The 16,497-nt window shown below is 42.3% G+C and overlaps 1 protein-coding gene across 3 annotated transcripts in view; it reads left to right on the forward strand.

Moving 5' to 3' along the window:
- SEPSECS (Sep (O-phosphoserine) tRNA:Sec (selenocysteine) tRNA synthase) overlaps window positions 1–15,534 on the forward strand; it is a 42,037-nt gene extending 26,503 nt beyond the window's left edge. For 2 of the 3 annotated variants that reach the window (XM_079153606.1, XM_079153607.1), the window contains exons 9-11: window positions 109–202; window positions 1,930–2,020; window positions 3,369–6,325. In XM_079153606.1, coding sequence (XP_079009732.1) covers window positions 109–202; window positions 1,930–2,020; window positions 3,369–3,675 — 492 coding nt within the window. In that variant the 3' untranslated portion in view covers window positions 3,676–6,325. Of the gene's footprint in view, window positions 1–108; window positions 203–1,929; window positions 2,021–3,368; window positions 6,326–15,488 lie in introns of those variants that run through there. The other variant, XM_079153608.1, reaches the window with a different exon arrangement.
- Window positions 15,535–16,497: the final 963 nt, after the last annotated feature.

Here is a 16,497-nt window from a genome sequence, read left to right on the forward strand (position 1 = left end):
TGAAGTGATTTGTAGCACACACTTCTTACTACTCAGATTTCATGTTATTACAGCTAATGAGTTACAGTATATTCAGTTTGTTTTAAATATGACATTTTGCTATTGCAGGAAATGTTTTCATATTTGTCCAGTGAACTAAAGAAATTGTCAGAAGCCTACAGTGAAAGACTGCTGTGGACACCTCACAATCCCATATCGCTAGGTAATTTTTTCCTTATAAAAAGAAAATTAGTACTACTTATCCTTCCTTAGGAAGAAGTTGGTCTTCATAGAAAAATAACTCTTTTTGTAGTATTAATTTGTAAATTGAAAAAATTTAGCTTTTAGAAATGCTTTAATTATTTCTAAGATAAAATCTATCCACTGAATCAGGATCTATCTTAAGCATTATAGTGAATGTACATAAAGTCTTACTTCTAACCAAAATACCTTGGTCACTAGTAAGAACTCTATATAAATGATTAAAACTTTATCCAGGATTGGGGGTGTAGTTCAGTGGTGAAGCTCTTGCCTAGCATGCCAGAATTCCTGTTTTTGATCACCAGTACCACAGAATTAAATAAATAAGTAAAACTCTCTCCACTTAGCAATACCAGAAATTAAAGTTTTCTTTATGTTTTTAAAAATGTTAAGAGAAATCTATATTATTTATTGATTGATTGATTGATTGATTGATTGATTGATTGATTTTTGGCACCAGGGATTGAACCCAGAGGCACTTTACCACTGAGCTACATCCCTAGCCCTTTTTTTAAAAAATGTTTTTTGTAGTTGTAGGTGGATAGTGTGCCTTTTTTTTATTTGTTTATTTTTATGTGGTGCTGAGGATCGAACCCAGGGCCTCATACATGCTAGGCAAGCACTCTGCCACTGAACTATAGCCCCAACCCCCAAGCCCTTTTTTATATTTCATTTAGAGATAGGGTCTCACTAAGTTGCTGAGGGCCATTGCTGAGGCTGGCTTTGAACTCGAAATTCTCCTGCCTCAGCCTCCAGAGTCACTGGATTTACAGGCGTGCACCACTGTGCCTTGACTTAATTTGTTTGTATAAGGAAGAAATGATAATATAGACTTATGCATTTAACTAACAAACATATATATCATAATAGTATGAAAGTGAATAATTTGTAACTGAAACCTTTTAAAGAATAGGCTTCTGTGGTAAACAATTTGGGCACCAACATAATAAACCAATCCCTTGCTGGAAGGTAGAAGGTGGTCATAATATCAATCCTGCTGTGTGGTAGTCTTTCATCAGTTTTTCTCTGTTTCTAAAATTGAGATAATTATCCCTCACATGTAAAATTGTTAAAATTGATTGAGGTTATGTTTGTAGAGTATCTAGCATGGTAAGTCAACCTTCAGTAAATGGTAGCTGTAGTAGTGGTGGCATGTGCAGTTTACCCGCAAACTCAGAAGGATAATTTCCATTTCCATGAGAAGTTGATCTTACAGTCTTAAATGACTCAGCTATCTCCCATAGTCTCATTTTACATATTCTTAAAACTTGGTTGAATTTGAGGGCTGGGGAGATAGCTCAGTTGGTAGAGTGCTTGCCTTGCAAGCACAAGGCCCTGGGTTCAATCCCCAGCACCGCAAAAAAGAAAAAAAACTTGGTTGAATTTGAATAAACAGCTATACTGATCATGTCATTGTTCCATCTATTTAATTGGAAAAACTCACCTTTTGGGAGGGTGATATGGAAATTTTTTTCCTGGTCGTGAACATATTAATTTATGTAAAACTGTGTTTGTCTGATATTTAAACAAATCCCTGATGTAATTTATTAAGTGCATTAAAGTGATATTGTGCCACTTGACAATGAATAAAAAGTAATTTCTCTGTTTTTGAGTGATTTGTGTGTGTGCGTGTGCGCGCGCGCGTGCACTAGTAAGCTAGAGCTTACAGGGTTATTCTTTCCTTTTCAGCTGTGACACTTAAGACACTAGATGAACACCAAGACAAAGCTGTCACTCAACTTGGCTCGATGCTTTTTACCAGACAGGTTTCTGGAGCCAGGTTGGTGTAATGTAAAAGAAACTTATGTTATTTGGCTTTTCCAAGTTAACTCTGATAAAATACTTTTCTTCTACAGTAGCCCCCCAAATATGTGCTAAACTATGCCTGAGAATTCATTGTGGACTCAAAGAATGAAGAGAATCTGTAAAAATATTACTCACCTGTGGACTTTCTATGCTTGAAATAGTCCCAGAAAGATATGAATCTTGTTTAATAGATATATAGAAACAAAGTTTCATTCCTCTCTACAAATTTTTGTGTATTTCCTTTGTTAGTTGATTTTCATTGATACCATATGATATATGGTATTAGAAATAAGTCATTACTAAGTTCAGGTGAAATTTTGCTCAAGAAATCACTGTTTACCAAACTAAAAGGTTTATGGAATTCTTAACTAAGAACTTCCTTGGAAACATACTTTTTCCTCTAATATATACATATCATGATAATGAATCTCATTTAGTATGATATTTGATGAAGTCAGAGAAAAATGACTTGAAATGAAGTATATTGCTGTAAATGCTTTTCTTTACATACTTCTGTTATTTTATTTTGACTACCAGAGGGTAGAAATTTCACATCAAAGGACAGCTTGTTTGAAAGAAAAAAAATCTTAGATTAATTTAGCTCATACTTTGATAACCTCTTATCTATGTACAGTATAATTTTGACACTTCCAAAATGCTTTTCTTGACCTGACTTTCAGTATTGCCACTATTTATCTTTGTATTTAGGTTTATCTTAATTGACTTCTTAAAAAAAAAAAAAAAAAAAGTAAAAGATTAGAAATCTGCTTTTATCTAAGTATGCCTGTGAAATCAAGCTTAGCAAATGCCTGGGCCAGTGCAAATGTTGCACTTTGCTGATCTCTGCCCCATTGTCAGCAGTTATGTCCTTTCTTCTGGCTTCTTGCTTTCAAATCTTGCGTTGCATAGCACACTGATCAGATAGTTTGAATTCTAGTTTGTTGATATTTTGAGGTGACACACTACCATTAAAGTGGTTTGACTTAGTGTCTATATAGGAATTCAGATTCCAGGTTTGGCACAAAAACAACTTTCTTTTTACTACTTTGAAGAGGTAAAAATGTTTAGAGGTTCCTAGAGCTTGTTGTTCTTTTATAGATGTTAAATAAATAGCAATCATCAGGCAGGACCTTTTAATGTAAAATAGAAGTGTATTGTATAATTTCATTTTAAGGCTGACAATCTGCATATGCCATGATTTATGGCTGTTTTTAAGTCTCTTAATAGATAAACGGCTTAGTAAGACAGATATCTTTTGTTTATGGGTGACATTCTGTTAACATCACCAGACATATTAAATTGATAGATCTTCTCCCTTTCAGGGTTGTACCTCTGGGGTCTGTGCAAACTGTGAGCGGCTACACTTTCAGAGGCTTTATGTCCCATACAAACAGTTACCCTTGTGCTTACCTCAATGCTGCAGCAGCCATTGGGATGAAGATGCAGGATGTGGACTTGTTCATAAAGAGACTTGACAAGTGTTTAAAGACAATAAGGAAAGAAGGAAACAAAGACAGTGATGTGTCTGTTGTTGACAATTATGACAAAACTAAAGATGCAGATACTGAAGAAATGGCTTTAAAACTAGATCACGTACATCTTGATACATATCAGGATACTTCTTCATGATGTGGGAAGTGTTTCTTTTTGATAATTTGAAAGAAACAGTGTGGCTACAGTACAAACATGCAGTTTAAAGAAAAGAACTGAAATTTTTGAATTGAGAATTTTATAGAGAATATTCACTTGAGGAATAGACTGTGATCTGAGTTAGCTCTTGATGGTTGCTATGTTTTTTATTTTAGATTGCCTCAATCTTTTAGATCCTTAATAGGTTAACATATACAATTAGCATTTTTCTAATTGTTACAATATTTGTCAATTAAACATCATGATTCAGATAATTCTTATAAATATAATGACTGTAAAATTACCTCTAATTCTCTTTGAAATGTAGAGTGCTTCTTCCTAACCATTGTCCAGTATTCATAAATCACTTATGTTTCTGATCACACAGAATCTAGAAAGATCTGTAATGCTGTTAATTACTGAATGCTTCCTCAGTTGTCTCAGTATGTTTGTAAATGAGACATTCTCACAGGAAGCAGAGTCAAGGCACAAACTTCCCTTTAGACATTCTTAGAGCAGTGGTTCTCAACTGGGGATGATTTGCTTGCATCTAAGCAATATTTAGGGACATTTTTGGTTGTCATAGCTGGTGGGATATTATTGACACTTGGTGGGGAGAGGCCATGGGTGCTGCTCAGTATCCTATAATGCACAAATTCCTGGAGCAGAATTAACCAACCCAAAATGTCAGCAATGCTGAGGTTGAGAAACATTGCTCTGAAATAAATGAAATCCTCAAGTACAGAGAAGTTTTACCTAATAGCTGTGCAGTAGTTAATAGTCATGTGCTGCATAATGGCATTTCTGTCAGCAAGGGACTGCATGTCAGATAGTAGTTCCATAAGATTATATTACCTGGGGACTTCATATCCATTTTGGTTTGTTTTTGCCTTTTTTTTTTTTTTGGGTGGTGGTACTGAGAATTGAGCCTGGAGGTACTCTGCCACTGGGCTACATCCCTGGCCCTTTTCATTTTAAATTTTGAAATAGGAGCTCACTAAGCGGTTGGAGCTGGCCTTGAACTTGTGATCCCCTGCCTCAGCCTCCTGAGTCACTGGGATTGCAGAGTGTTCCATGAAGCCCAGCGCCATCTTGGTTTGTATAACTATGTACTTTGATGTTCACTTAACAGCTCCATTAATGATGTATATCTCAAACCATGTCTCCATCATTAAGCAACACATGACTGTCCTCCAAGAAGCTAGCTGTAGAAATGTTTTCAACTGTAGAACCTTAAGTTCTAGGGTATCGAGTTCTAAACATGTCATTATGAATTGTTCTGTATGGCCCTTGTACATTTTCCCATTTGGGCAAGTGGAAGTTTTATTCCACTTGCTGTTTTTGCTTTAAGCAACCTTGTACATTGATTGGTTTGCTCAGTTTTGTTCTCAGCCACCATCAAGATTGGCTAACCAAGGGTATTTTAATATATTTTTGCTAGGGTGAAAACTAAAAATTATGTTGTATGAGAAATGGATGTATTACTCTTTCTCTGCCCATATGCTTATTTTCTGAGTCTGAAATCCCAGGTTTATTGACTCTTAGTAATGATTTTTGTTAATTTTAAGATTTTAAGAAATTGACTGATGTCCCCTAGCCTAAGGAGTTGGTGAAGCCTCTGAATACACCACCTTGCTGAGGTCATGTTGCCCAAAACCTGCTCTGTGCAGCATTTTTCAATCTGAGAGATGCTCATGTGGGAGAAAGGTCCCAAGGACAGTTAATTTGGGAAACACCTTTGCAGACCTGCTCATTGCATTATTGAAAGCTCTAGAAAACTCCTTTAGTAAAGATTAATTTGGTTCAACTATGTCCTGATCCAAGGAGAACCCTATTTTTGAAGTGAAATACTACTTATTAACATCCTCTTGAACATACTTTAAAACTATAGTAGGGGACGTGTGTTGACTTATTTTTCTTGTTTTGGTGGTGACAGCTGTAAAGAAAGTTTCCTGGTATATTGGTGACATGTGCATTATCTTAGACGATTTCAGACTTGAACTCAGCAGAGACCACCCCCTTTAACATCTAAGTCAGAAGGCTTCAGACGCTGGCTTGACAGATTGAGTCAGGGCTGGGTTAAGGTGAAGTACTTATTTTGTATAATATTAGAAAGCTTATTTTTAAATGTATTAAATTTGGGGACTTCAAACATTTTAACTACAGGAACTTATTTCAAAGGAGTGAATACTGGGTCACAAAGTTATATAAAGTTTTCTGTGTGAATATGGGACTAAATTGTAGAACCAGCAAAGAAGAACCAGGCACAAATGAGCCCCCAGAGTACGTGAAGGGCCCAAGGGATGCTGCAGATGTAGGTGCCGGTGGAGCAGCGCACCCTCGTAGAGCGTGTGGTCTGTACTGTGTGGTTGTCATTCAGCTTAAGGCGGCCAGTCGAGAGACCAGCACGCCTCCCCTCATCTGCAGCGTATCAGCAGTTCTTGGGCTTCAGCTGCTGAAGAGATAATAATGCTAATTGAAGATAAATTACATGAACCCACGTGAGATGATAGATATGGTATAGCATTTTTTCCTGATGCATAATATCAGCTGCAGTTTTTATTAATGCCCCCCCTTTTGTTAGTGTTTTTGAAATTCCAGGTCTAGTCCTTCAGACTTCATGTGGACCCTGAGGTCATAGACTCACATAGTTTTTTTTTTTTTTTTTTTTTTTTTTTGCGGTGCTGGGGATTGAACCCAGGGCCTTGTGCTTGCGAGGCAGGCACTCTACCAACTGAGCCACATCCCCAGCCCCATCATGTAGTTTTTGAAGGGATTTCATTTGCTGCTTCAGCGTCAGGCTTCCTTGCCCCCACCCCAGGGTCATCCTCCTGCACTCTCCCATTTCCACATGAGTATTAAAAAGTGTGTACATAAGACTACTTACTATAAATTGCTAGTACTGATTGGTCAACCTCATAATTTGGTTATCCCTCAGCTGTAGCAGGGACAATGGAGGAGACTTTTTCTGTCCCCTGAGATGACCTGTCTTTGTGATCCCTTATTAACAAGGCCATCAGATTAGAATTTTGGAGTTGGGCTTTTAAAGTCACTGGGCTGCCCAGAAAAGAAAATGGAATAACAAACTCTTTGTTTTTGTCACTTAGAGAGCAGGGAGAGGGGTTTAAATCACACTCTGGCTCTTGGTCCTCTGCTGATGAGTTCTTTCTGTAAGGGAATGATATGTGATTCGAGCCTCGGGAACCCTGGATTCGGCTACACAGCTTCCTATTTAGCTTTTTGTGTTAGTTGGATTAAGTTGCAGAATATGAATTATGGAATGCAGTTCTGTTCAGCCAGTAGGCACTTGATGAACAGAATGGTAAATATAAATTAAATTCTAATTCATGTAATTCTGCAGTGGTTCCGTTTATTTAACTACCCATAATAAGAAGTGTCATTGAGACCTGAGCTACAGATATGCATTTATTTTTAGACTATGCTTGTGGTTTCCTTAGATTTTAGTAAAACTTAAACTAAACAAAGGTGTTTTGGTTGCTGTTGTTTTTCTGGTGGTGTTGCTTTGATGATGAATTAGTAGCTCATTCTGAGAGTTAAATTCTTGTGTCCCTTCATAATCAACAATTGAAAACATTAGCAACCAAAAATTGATGAATCTCTTATTATACTCAGAAATTTTGGGGACACACACATTTTGCCACACATAAAAACTGGGTTTACTTTTCCCACTAAGTTACGATTTCTGCCAAGCTCTCACGTGGTTTTGTTGTTTTACATACATGAGCCTGAAGTTATTTTGCAATTTTAGAAAAATCTAGTTTTGAATACATTAGAAATTATTTCACACCTCTGAATAATTTGAAAAGAGTTGATTGAATGTGCTATTAACAGTTTTTTAAAGTTCCTGTAGGCAGTTTTTCCGTCTGTCACATTGCTTTTGTTCTGTGACTCCAGTGGCCAGTCTTAGTCCATGGGTCTGATGTACCCACTGTGTCCTTTTGTGCCTTGCTTTTTTACTTTTATTCTGTCCATTATGATATGTACAGCCTAAGAGAATGAGTTTAAGGCTAATGAATATGTCTTTGTAATTTTCCATCTAATATTCTACATTTCAAACTGAGGCCTTAGGCAAAACCTGGAAATGTTTATACTGTTTTATCAGCAATGTGAACATGGGTTTTTGGAGAAATGTGAAGAAAAGTGATATTTAACTGTATAAGGGGCAGTTTTAGCCATGAGAATGTGAAGCTGATGTCAGCCTGCTAACCTGTATGTCTTATCAAAGGGAAAAAAATGTTTCCAGGAATATTTTTGGTGTAGACTGTTTAAATATAAAATTGAATTGTATAATTTATGACATGATATTAATTTTTAATAAATCACTGATAGTGCCTCCTATTATTCTACCTAGTCATTATTACAGATAAAGTATAAAGGTACAAATAACTGACACTAAATTACTTGCCCATTTTTTGATTTTGTCAGCAGTATGAACTTGCCCAGAAATCAACAAGAAAAGTCAGACCTGTAATGATTCATGGTTGGGATCTGAATTATTGCTATGATGATTGGTACCAAGGTTTGAACCCAAGGGTGCTTAACCACTGAAGCACATTCCTATTTTTTATTTTTCTTCAAAGACAGGGTCTCCCTAATTTGCTTTAGGGCTTCACTTAAGTTGCTGAGGCTGGCCTTGAACTTGTGATCCTCCTGCCTCAGCCTCCTGAGTTGCTGAGATTACAGGCATTTGCCACCACACCTGGCTCGAATTACTTTTTTACAAGGAAGGAGACAATATTCTAGTAACCATTTTGCAAAGGGCTGTAGAAAATTGGACACTTAATAGTATTTAACCTTTTCTAAAAGAAACACTTTTATTTGAAAATAAGATAGATTAACTAGTGTCACTTCTTCAAATTTCATTTTTAACTTGTGCTTTTTGAATTATATAGTTGGTGTCTTCAGGAGTTACATCTTTGTACGGTACCTACAATCTCATTCTTATCCTTAATATGTGAAATGGACTCAACCTTATAGGATTGAGAATTAAAGGGAATGATGTGAAGTGATTAACTCAGTGTCTGAAACGGCACTTGTTGACTGCTGCGATCTTCTGTGTAAAGCTGTACTGTAGTAAATAGTGTTAAATCTAAATTAAAATGTGTTCTCTATCATCTGTTTATTCCATAGAACTGTTTTTGAGGGAAGTCATCAGTGAATGGAAATAAATTTTAAACATTTGCAGTTGACTTTTTTTTTTTTTTTTTTTTTTTTACTTTTAGGGTTTTCCTACTTTTTTTTATGAGTTTCCTTTGGTTTTTCATTTAAATTTGAGGATGAACACACACACACACCACATTTAAAGCACATTAACTGTGCACTTTTATGTACCTGAAACTTCAGATCTTAACCTAAGAGATGTACAGAACAAGTTCATGTCACAGTGACGCCACAGGGATGATGATATCTGATAGCAAAGTTCTTGGTGTAGCCAGTAGACTGCAAGCACAGCAGTTGTTGGTATATTTAGCCCTGTTCTTTCGGGACTTAGGTAGAACAGCTGGTCATGGCTCTAAATTTCTACCTGGAGCATATCTTTGTTCCTGATCCCCATATTGTATGCAGCCACCTAATCACCGTACTTGGATGTCGGACAGACCTGCCAGACGATTCCTCAATCCCACACTCCTAAATGTGTTCGCCCATAGCCTTCCCACCTCAGCTGTTCACTCCTGTTCTTTCTATTGCTTAGGCCCCTGGGAATCATCCTTGCCTCCACATCTAATCAGGAACTCATGTTGTATCTGCCTTGAAATTTGACCCAGGATCAAGCCCTTTCTCCTGCCTGTAACCAGCCAGCTCTAAACTACCGAGGTTTCTTGTTTGTATTGTTATAGCACCTTCTTCCTACTCTCCCCAAAAAGGTCTCCCTGCTTCTACCCAGGCCCCTGGCAGTCTGTTCTCAGTGCAACTGCCAGAGGGACCCTTTGAAATCGATCCGGTCACTTATCTGCTCAAACTCTTGCTATGAATTCCCTGTACCACTCGAGTACGAGCCACAGCCCTTGCTATGTCCCCAAAGGCTCTCTGCATCACCTCTACCCAGCCCCTCATCCTGATGACCTGTGTCTTCCTACAGTCACCCTCGCCCCTCCTCTCCAGCCACACTGGCCATCTTGTTTTCAGCTCCAGACCCACCTCAGCACTGGCTGTTCTCTCCGCCTCAGAATGTCTCTTAACCCAGATGCCTGGCTATCTCACTTCCTTTGTGGTTTTTATTAAACTTTCTCGTTTTCAGTGACTACCCTTTTTAATCCTGTAGCTGTCTCCCTGACCTTAACACTGTTTTAAAAGTCAGCTTTTTCACTACTGTGACTTAAAGACCCCACCAGAACAACTGCAGTGGAGGAAGAGTTTATTGAGGGCTCACAGTTTCAGAGGTCTCAGTCCATAGACAGTTGACTCCATTCCTCAGGGCTCAAGGTGAGGCTAAAGAGCGTGGCAGAGGGAGGAAGCTCACGTGATGATCAGGAAGCAGGGAGAGAGAGATCCACTCTCTGGAAATATATACCCATAGCCACGCCCCCAGTGAACCACTTCCTCCCGCTTCCCCCCACCTGCCTCCAGTTATCACTCACACCATCAGGAATCGAATCGCCGATTAGGTTATGTTATAGCCCAATAATCATTTCTCCTCCAAACCTTGCATTGCTTTGGGAGTTTTTGGGGGATACCTCACATCCAAACCATAACACTGTCTTAAAATTGATGGTGAAGACTCAGTTTTAGTATTCCTATTTAAATGCAGATTGAAATTGAGTAGGTCTGGGGTGGGGCCAGCATTTCTAGCAGATTCCTAAGTGACAACTGTACTATTTATTGGCCTCATGGACCACACTTGGGAGCAGAGGTCCATCATACTACGCAATTCACGTATGCATTATGTCACCTGGTGTGCCCCCCGCTCCCACTAGACCAGAAGATCCACTAAAGCAGGGTCCTTTCACCCATGTATCCCTAGCACCTAAACTGTACACGTCACATGACATTCTCACATACTGGTACGAATGATTCAGTAGGTATTATTAAATATTGATATAATGAGGTATGAAATCCCATCATGTCTAATTGAAACTATTCAGTAATTTTCCATCTCTCTCCAAAAATTTTACTTGAGGTGGCAGACAGGTAGTACTCAGGTCTCCCTGCAAGCAGAGATTTGCTCCCCAGCTTCAAGGAGCAGCTCTGCTGTCACCCTCCTGTCAGAGCCAAAGTCATGTTCTTTGGCCAGTTTCTGAGCCAGGCCATGGCGTAGATGTCACCCAGTGCAGTGTCCTCTAACAGGCTGTCTGCTTGGGAGCTCCCTGCTGGGCTGGCAGATTCTCTGTCAACCCTGATCAAGGCTGACCCCGCCCCCACCCAGCTTCTCTTTTCTCTGACAGGTGTTGGTCCCCAATAAACCTTTTGCTTCCTTTGCCTCTCATCTGGTTCCCAGAGGATCCGAGGCCCAAAGGCCCCTGCCTACCTTTCTACTCAGGTTCTCTCCTTCCTCCCTTGCTTTAAGCAAACCTGCCAAACCCCGTGTGCACCACTGGCCCTGTTCAAACAGTAATCTACAGCGTAGCTCAGCAGCTTCCTGCGTCTCTCCTCTGCTGGCCGGCACAGATCTCGAGTTTCTGTCTAGCCTTTTTAAGCTATTTCCTGATTTAAAATACAAATTACTGCTTTGAAATACGGATCCAGACTGAACGCTTTGGCACACCTTTGATAAGTGTTCCACGGACGCTGAGAGAAGTCAATCATGCAATGACAAACTTCAGGAAGTTTCCTTCAAAGCCACAGAGTGACAGCAAAGTGGGAGGCCAGACTTCAACCCTGGCTCTGCCATGCAGTGACTATGCACAGGTTTCTTTTGACTGATCTATAAAATGAGGATAGTGAAACCTCAGAGGGACGAAATAAATATCAAATGAAATTGTACACGTACTTAGCAAGGAGTCAGACATGTAGCAAGCGGTGTGACCATAGCTGTTATTAAATGGTAGTTAACTACAAGCAAGAAAAAGGAAAAGATCTTTACTGAAATAGCACCAGAAGTAGCCCTTATAGACGTAGATGTGTTTGTTAACCTGTGTTTTATTAAGACAAATTTGTCCTAATTTTAAAAGACAATTGAGCCGGGGGACTCTCTTCAGAGCTTTTGGCCCATGTGGCCCTTTTCAAAGGAGGCCTCCTCCCTCCTCTCAGCTCTGCCATGCTGGGATTCCCTTCCCGTCTCTTCACTTCTTCTGTTAAAATACAGATGCTGCAGGAACTAGAAACTGCTCTTTATCCCTGTCAGTTAGTGACTTCTTAGTTTGGGTGAGTTTATCAGCTGTTATCCCAAGAATGGAATTAAGAAATAAAAAAAAAAAAAACAACTAAAAATCTTTGTATCATAGGTACTTTCAAACATGTGTCCCTGCCCCATAGGAGGACACCTCGTGTCCCTCAAGCACCCCACTGGCCACTCCTCCCCTATCAGATGTCAAAGCCCATCTCAAACATCAGTTCTGGGTGAGGGTCACACCTTACTATGTACCTCCAAAATAAAGGACTCTTTTTTTTTTTTTTTTTAGTCACAGTAACATTACCTCACCTAAAAATGTTGGTAATGATGTCTTGCCCCTTACATCATTGAAATACGGGGTCGGGACTCATTCACTACCTTCCCTTTACTCTTGAGTTGGGATCCAAATGAGGTCACCTCTGGGTAGATTTCCGTGGGAAAGGGTGAGAGTCGAGGACGGAGTGTTGGAGCCAGGGAGATGGCGGACGTACAGAGGGGAGGTTTCAAGTGCTTGAGGCCCTGTTGTTCTGAAGCCGGATCTGAGGTGGAACTGGGTTTGTCACTGCTGGCGGTGGGGTCAGCACGAACCGCACGCAGGCTCTGCCGCAGAGGAATGTGGTGCAGTGCCTCTTGGCGGCTGTGTCCTCTGGGGTTGCCACAGACCCCAGAAGCTCACCACCAGCTTCTTTCTGAGTACTCATCTCATGACTGAGAAGAATGAAACCCACAGACGAGGATGAGTGAGCTTAAGAGCAGGGTTCACTCAGGAGTGAGTGAAAACAGAGATCCCACAGGTGAAAGAGGACCGGGCAGCAGCCGCCCTCTTAGGATGCTAGTCTGGAGGTTTATGTGGCCCTTGGCTCGACGCTCTTGGTCCCCGCTTGTGCTCATTGGGTGTGGAAGGGCGTAGGCTCCTGGCTAGCCCTGCCATCCCGCTTGATCTGCTGCGCTCTGCTTCCTCCGTAGCTGCCCTGCAATCCCAGCTTCCAGGAGGCTGAGGTTCCCGCTGCTGGGCTGCGATTTTTGGGCTGGGCAGCCCAGCAGCCAGGGAGCCGTGTCATCTCCCCCTCGGATGAAGTGCCCCTAACTACCGCTAGGTGAAAGGGGCGATGACCACTCTGGCAACTTCAAATTGAGAAGGGGCGTTGGCTGGGTGGCACTCGGGGTCCTTCTGCAGAGGTCTGTTTGAGGGAGTTTGGTTTTGGATTCTACCTGTAAGGCCATGTAGCTCGGGCATCTTCCACAGCAGGGCAGTCCAGAAGTCCGTGTTGGTGATGCTCGGCAGCTGGGGAAACACGTCAGTCCTAGCAGCTTTCCCTGGGGCTAGTCCCCCGGGCTGGTGGGGACTGGCCTACCCACAACAGCTCCCAGAGAGCTTCCAGCACGCTGAGGAATTGCAATTTGGCTCCAGCTTTCTCTGGTTCTGATGAGACAAGGACTTGAGTCCACGCATACGTGTTAGTTCAATTTCAATGCCCAGTTCTCTAATGTGAGGTTTTAAGTCAGACTCCCGAGTAAGACTAGGCCTCTGCAGCAAGATGGGGTCATTGTCCTGGCTACACAGAGGTCACCTTGACTCTAGAGTGGATGGAAGGTGCATGGAGCTAGGGCGAACTCCAGCCGCTGGGCTTAATGAGCCGTGGAAGGCACAGCGCCATCTCAACTCAGTCTTCCTTGGGAAAGGGCGGCCACAGGTGCCCAGGAGAGCTCTGAGCTGCCGAGCGGGGCGCCCCTGGGGGACGATTCTGCCCGATGTGCCTCGGGAATCACATTAGAGAGACAAAGGTTTTTAGGAGGGGCTTGGAGGACGTGGCCAGATAAAAAAACAGAACAGTGATTTTTACACTCTTCCCTCCAAAAATCTTGGTTACGCTAAAGGGGTCCTTTGTGCCCAAATGGCAGGAGGTATAGATAGAAAGCTATGAGAAGAAAATCAAGGTCAACCTGTCCTTGGAGTAGTTCACCTGGACCTGTGAGCCCCAAGGGTGCCTGGGAAGGCATCGGGCTGCTCAGATCCCCACCTCAACCCTTTACGTGAGAGCAGAGTCCTCCCTCGGTGCAGAGCTGCTGAAGGCCCAGCCGAGGCAGCTCTGAGGCCAGCGCCAGCCATGGGCCCAGGGCAGGGGCAGGAACAGGTCTGAAGGAGGTGGAGAAACCCTTTGCAAGGTAAAAACTTGGCCCAGAACATTCCTGCAGCTTCTGGATAGACCATCTCCCCGCCCCAAGAGGTTCTGTTTCTTTTGCTCCTTGTTTCCGGTATCTGCTCTCTACCTCCAGTTGATGGATGGACATGCTAGTCACCATTGCCAGGGACTCAGACCTTCCCCGGGTGGGATGGGGTGAGGTAGGGCAGGCAGGAGTCTTTTGAACAGTGACCCCTGCAACTTCCTGAAGGCTGGTAAAAATGCTCGGCAGTTTTCATCTACTAATTAAAAGCAAATAGGCATTTTAACGTTAGGAAATTCAGCATTTTTTTGGGGGGGGGGTTGCATTTATGATCATAGTCTGTTTTCTATTTATTCTCATCTATTTGCAATAAATGTGTTTTGGGGCCAACTTGGTTTATGCTGTTCCCCAGGAAAAAAAATAAATGGAAATAGAAACACAGTCTCCAACCAACCAAACTGCTCCTCCAGCCATCCCCACGGAGCCCAGAGCTTCCTAGGCATGAAATTGACTGACGCACATAGGCAGCAGGTGCGGGGCCACATGCCACTTGCCGCCTTTTTTTTAGTGTGTGTTTATAATCAGTAAATGGCTGTGGATGTTTAAATGGTTCCCTAATACTGATGGAGAGCGGATGCCGTTATAACTTGAACTTGTATTGCCACGCAGATGGTGGAAATAAACATCCAATTCTGCACACAGTTTTGTTTGTCTCACTTTTAAAAGATCAGCTGAGTGTCAGGCATCCGTGGTGCCAGCAGGGGAGAGGGGGCAGGGAGAGCTGCTCTTGCTTCCAGATTGGCTTTCCTGCTGGGAGCTGAGGATGGCAGGACCGGAGAGGGTCACGGTAGCAGCAGACCCCACTCCAGAGTCCCAGGCAGCCCCTCCAGAACCCCTCTCACAATCAAAATGTGTCTCTATCCCACAGTTCTCTGGATTTGCTGCCCCCCCCCTCCCCCCCGCCATCAACTGCAAAGCCGTCCCAACCCAGCCACCCCTGGAACTGGCTGAGCCCTTGCCTCTAACACCGGGTCTGGCGTCTGTTCAGCATGGTGACAATACCAAATTCAATTTTACCTGCCCAGCCTCCTCTGCTGTCCCTCTGATGGCCACCTTCCTGGGGTCTGTTGCTTTACCACCTTTTGTGGGACCTTAGCACATATTGTTTTGAACAATCATCAATTAATTTGTTTACACTACTGAAATAACCAGTAAAGTTAAAGTGAACCCAGTCCAGAAATATTTGCTTTGCTAGGTTTGAAATACTAGAAATGTCTCTGAATCACACAGTGCATCTGTGTGGAAGTCTTCCCGGTCACACACGCTTTCAAATGCAGTATCTTGCTCTCTTTCTCAGACGGTCTTTGGAACCAGGCAGGGTGTGGTGAACATACTTATTTTCAACCAAGCCCCAGAGGATCTTGGTGATGGATACGGCTTGCTTGGCATCACTCCAAGAGCAGGGTCTGTGTTTAGTTCACATTCACTTTCAGTTGCTATAACAGAATGCCTGAGACTAGATAATTTATAAGGAAAAATTGGGCTTATGGTCCTGGAGGCTGAGAGGTCCAAGAGGCAGCATCTGCTGAGGGCTCTTGCTGCTTTAACTCATGGCAAAGCAGAGGGGAAATGAGGGCTTGCACAAGAGACAAAATATGGGGGGCAGCCTTGCCTTATAACGTGGATCTTGCACATTCGAACCACAGAAGGAAACCCTGGGCTTGAGGCTTGACACTAGCGGGGTGCTTTCCTGGAAAGACGAAACCAGTGGTTAAGATGGGGTCCTTCAGAGCAGAGCAGGGCTTGTTGGCCATCTTTTTCCCTTAAAGGACCAGGCAGCAGATTTCAGGCTCACTGGCCACACTATCCGTGCAGATCTGCAAATACCAGAAAGCAGCCACAAACTGTAAATGAATGGGCACGGTGTGTTCCAATAAAACTTTATTTATGGACGTGGAAATTTGAATTTCATATAGTTTTCAGAAATGCTCTTTTTTTGCTTTACTTTTTTCAATCATTCAAAAGTGTAAAATCTATTCTCAGTGCCTGGGCCCTACAGATGGGCGGCTGGCTGGATCTGGAGCGCGCCTCCCCGGCCTTCCTTTAGAGCCGGTTCCGCCAGCTGCAGAGCGTGTCATCTGATGGCTCCCTGGGTAAGCCACCCTGTCAGCAGTGGAAACCACGGGCAGTGGGGTGGCTGTCACATAGTAGCCTCAGGCGATGGGAGGGGTGGTGATTAGGTGATGCTCAGTCTCCAGGAATTATGGGTTCTTCCAACACCTACCGCTGGGGCTTCGGGTCCCTTTATCACCACCTCAGTCTCGGGCACCCGGTGCTAAAGAAAAGGCGATGGAGAACATCCACAC

The sequence above is a fragment of the Sciurus vulgaris genome (genome assembly GCF_902686455.1).
Source record: "Sciurus vulgaris genome assembly, chromosome: 9".
Lineage (NCBI taxonomy): Eukaryota > Metazoa > Chordata > Mammalia > Rodentia > Sciuridae > Sciurus > Sciurus vulgaris.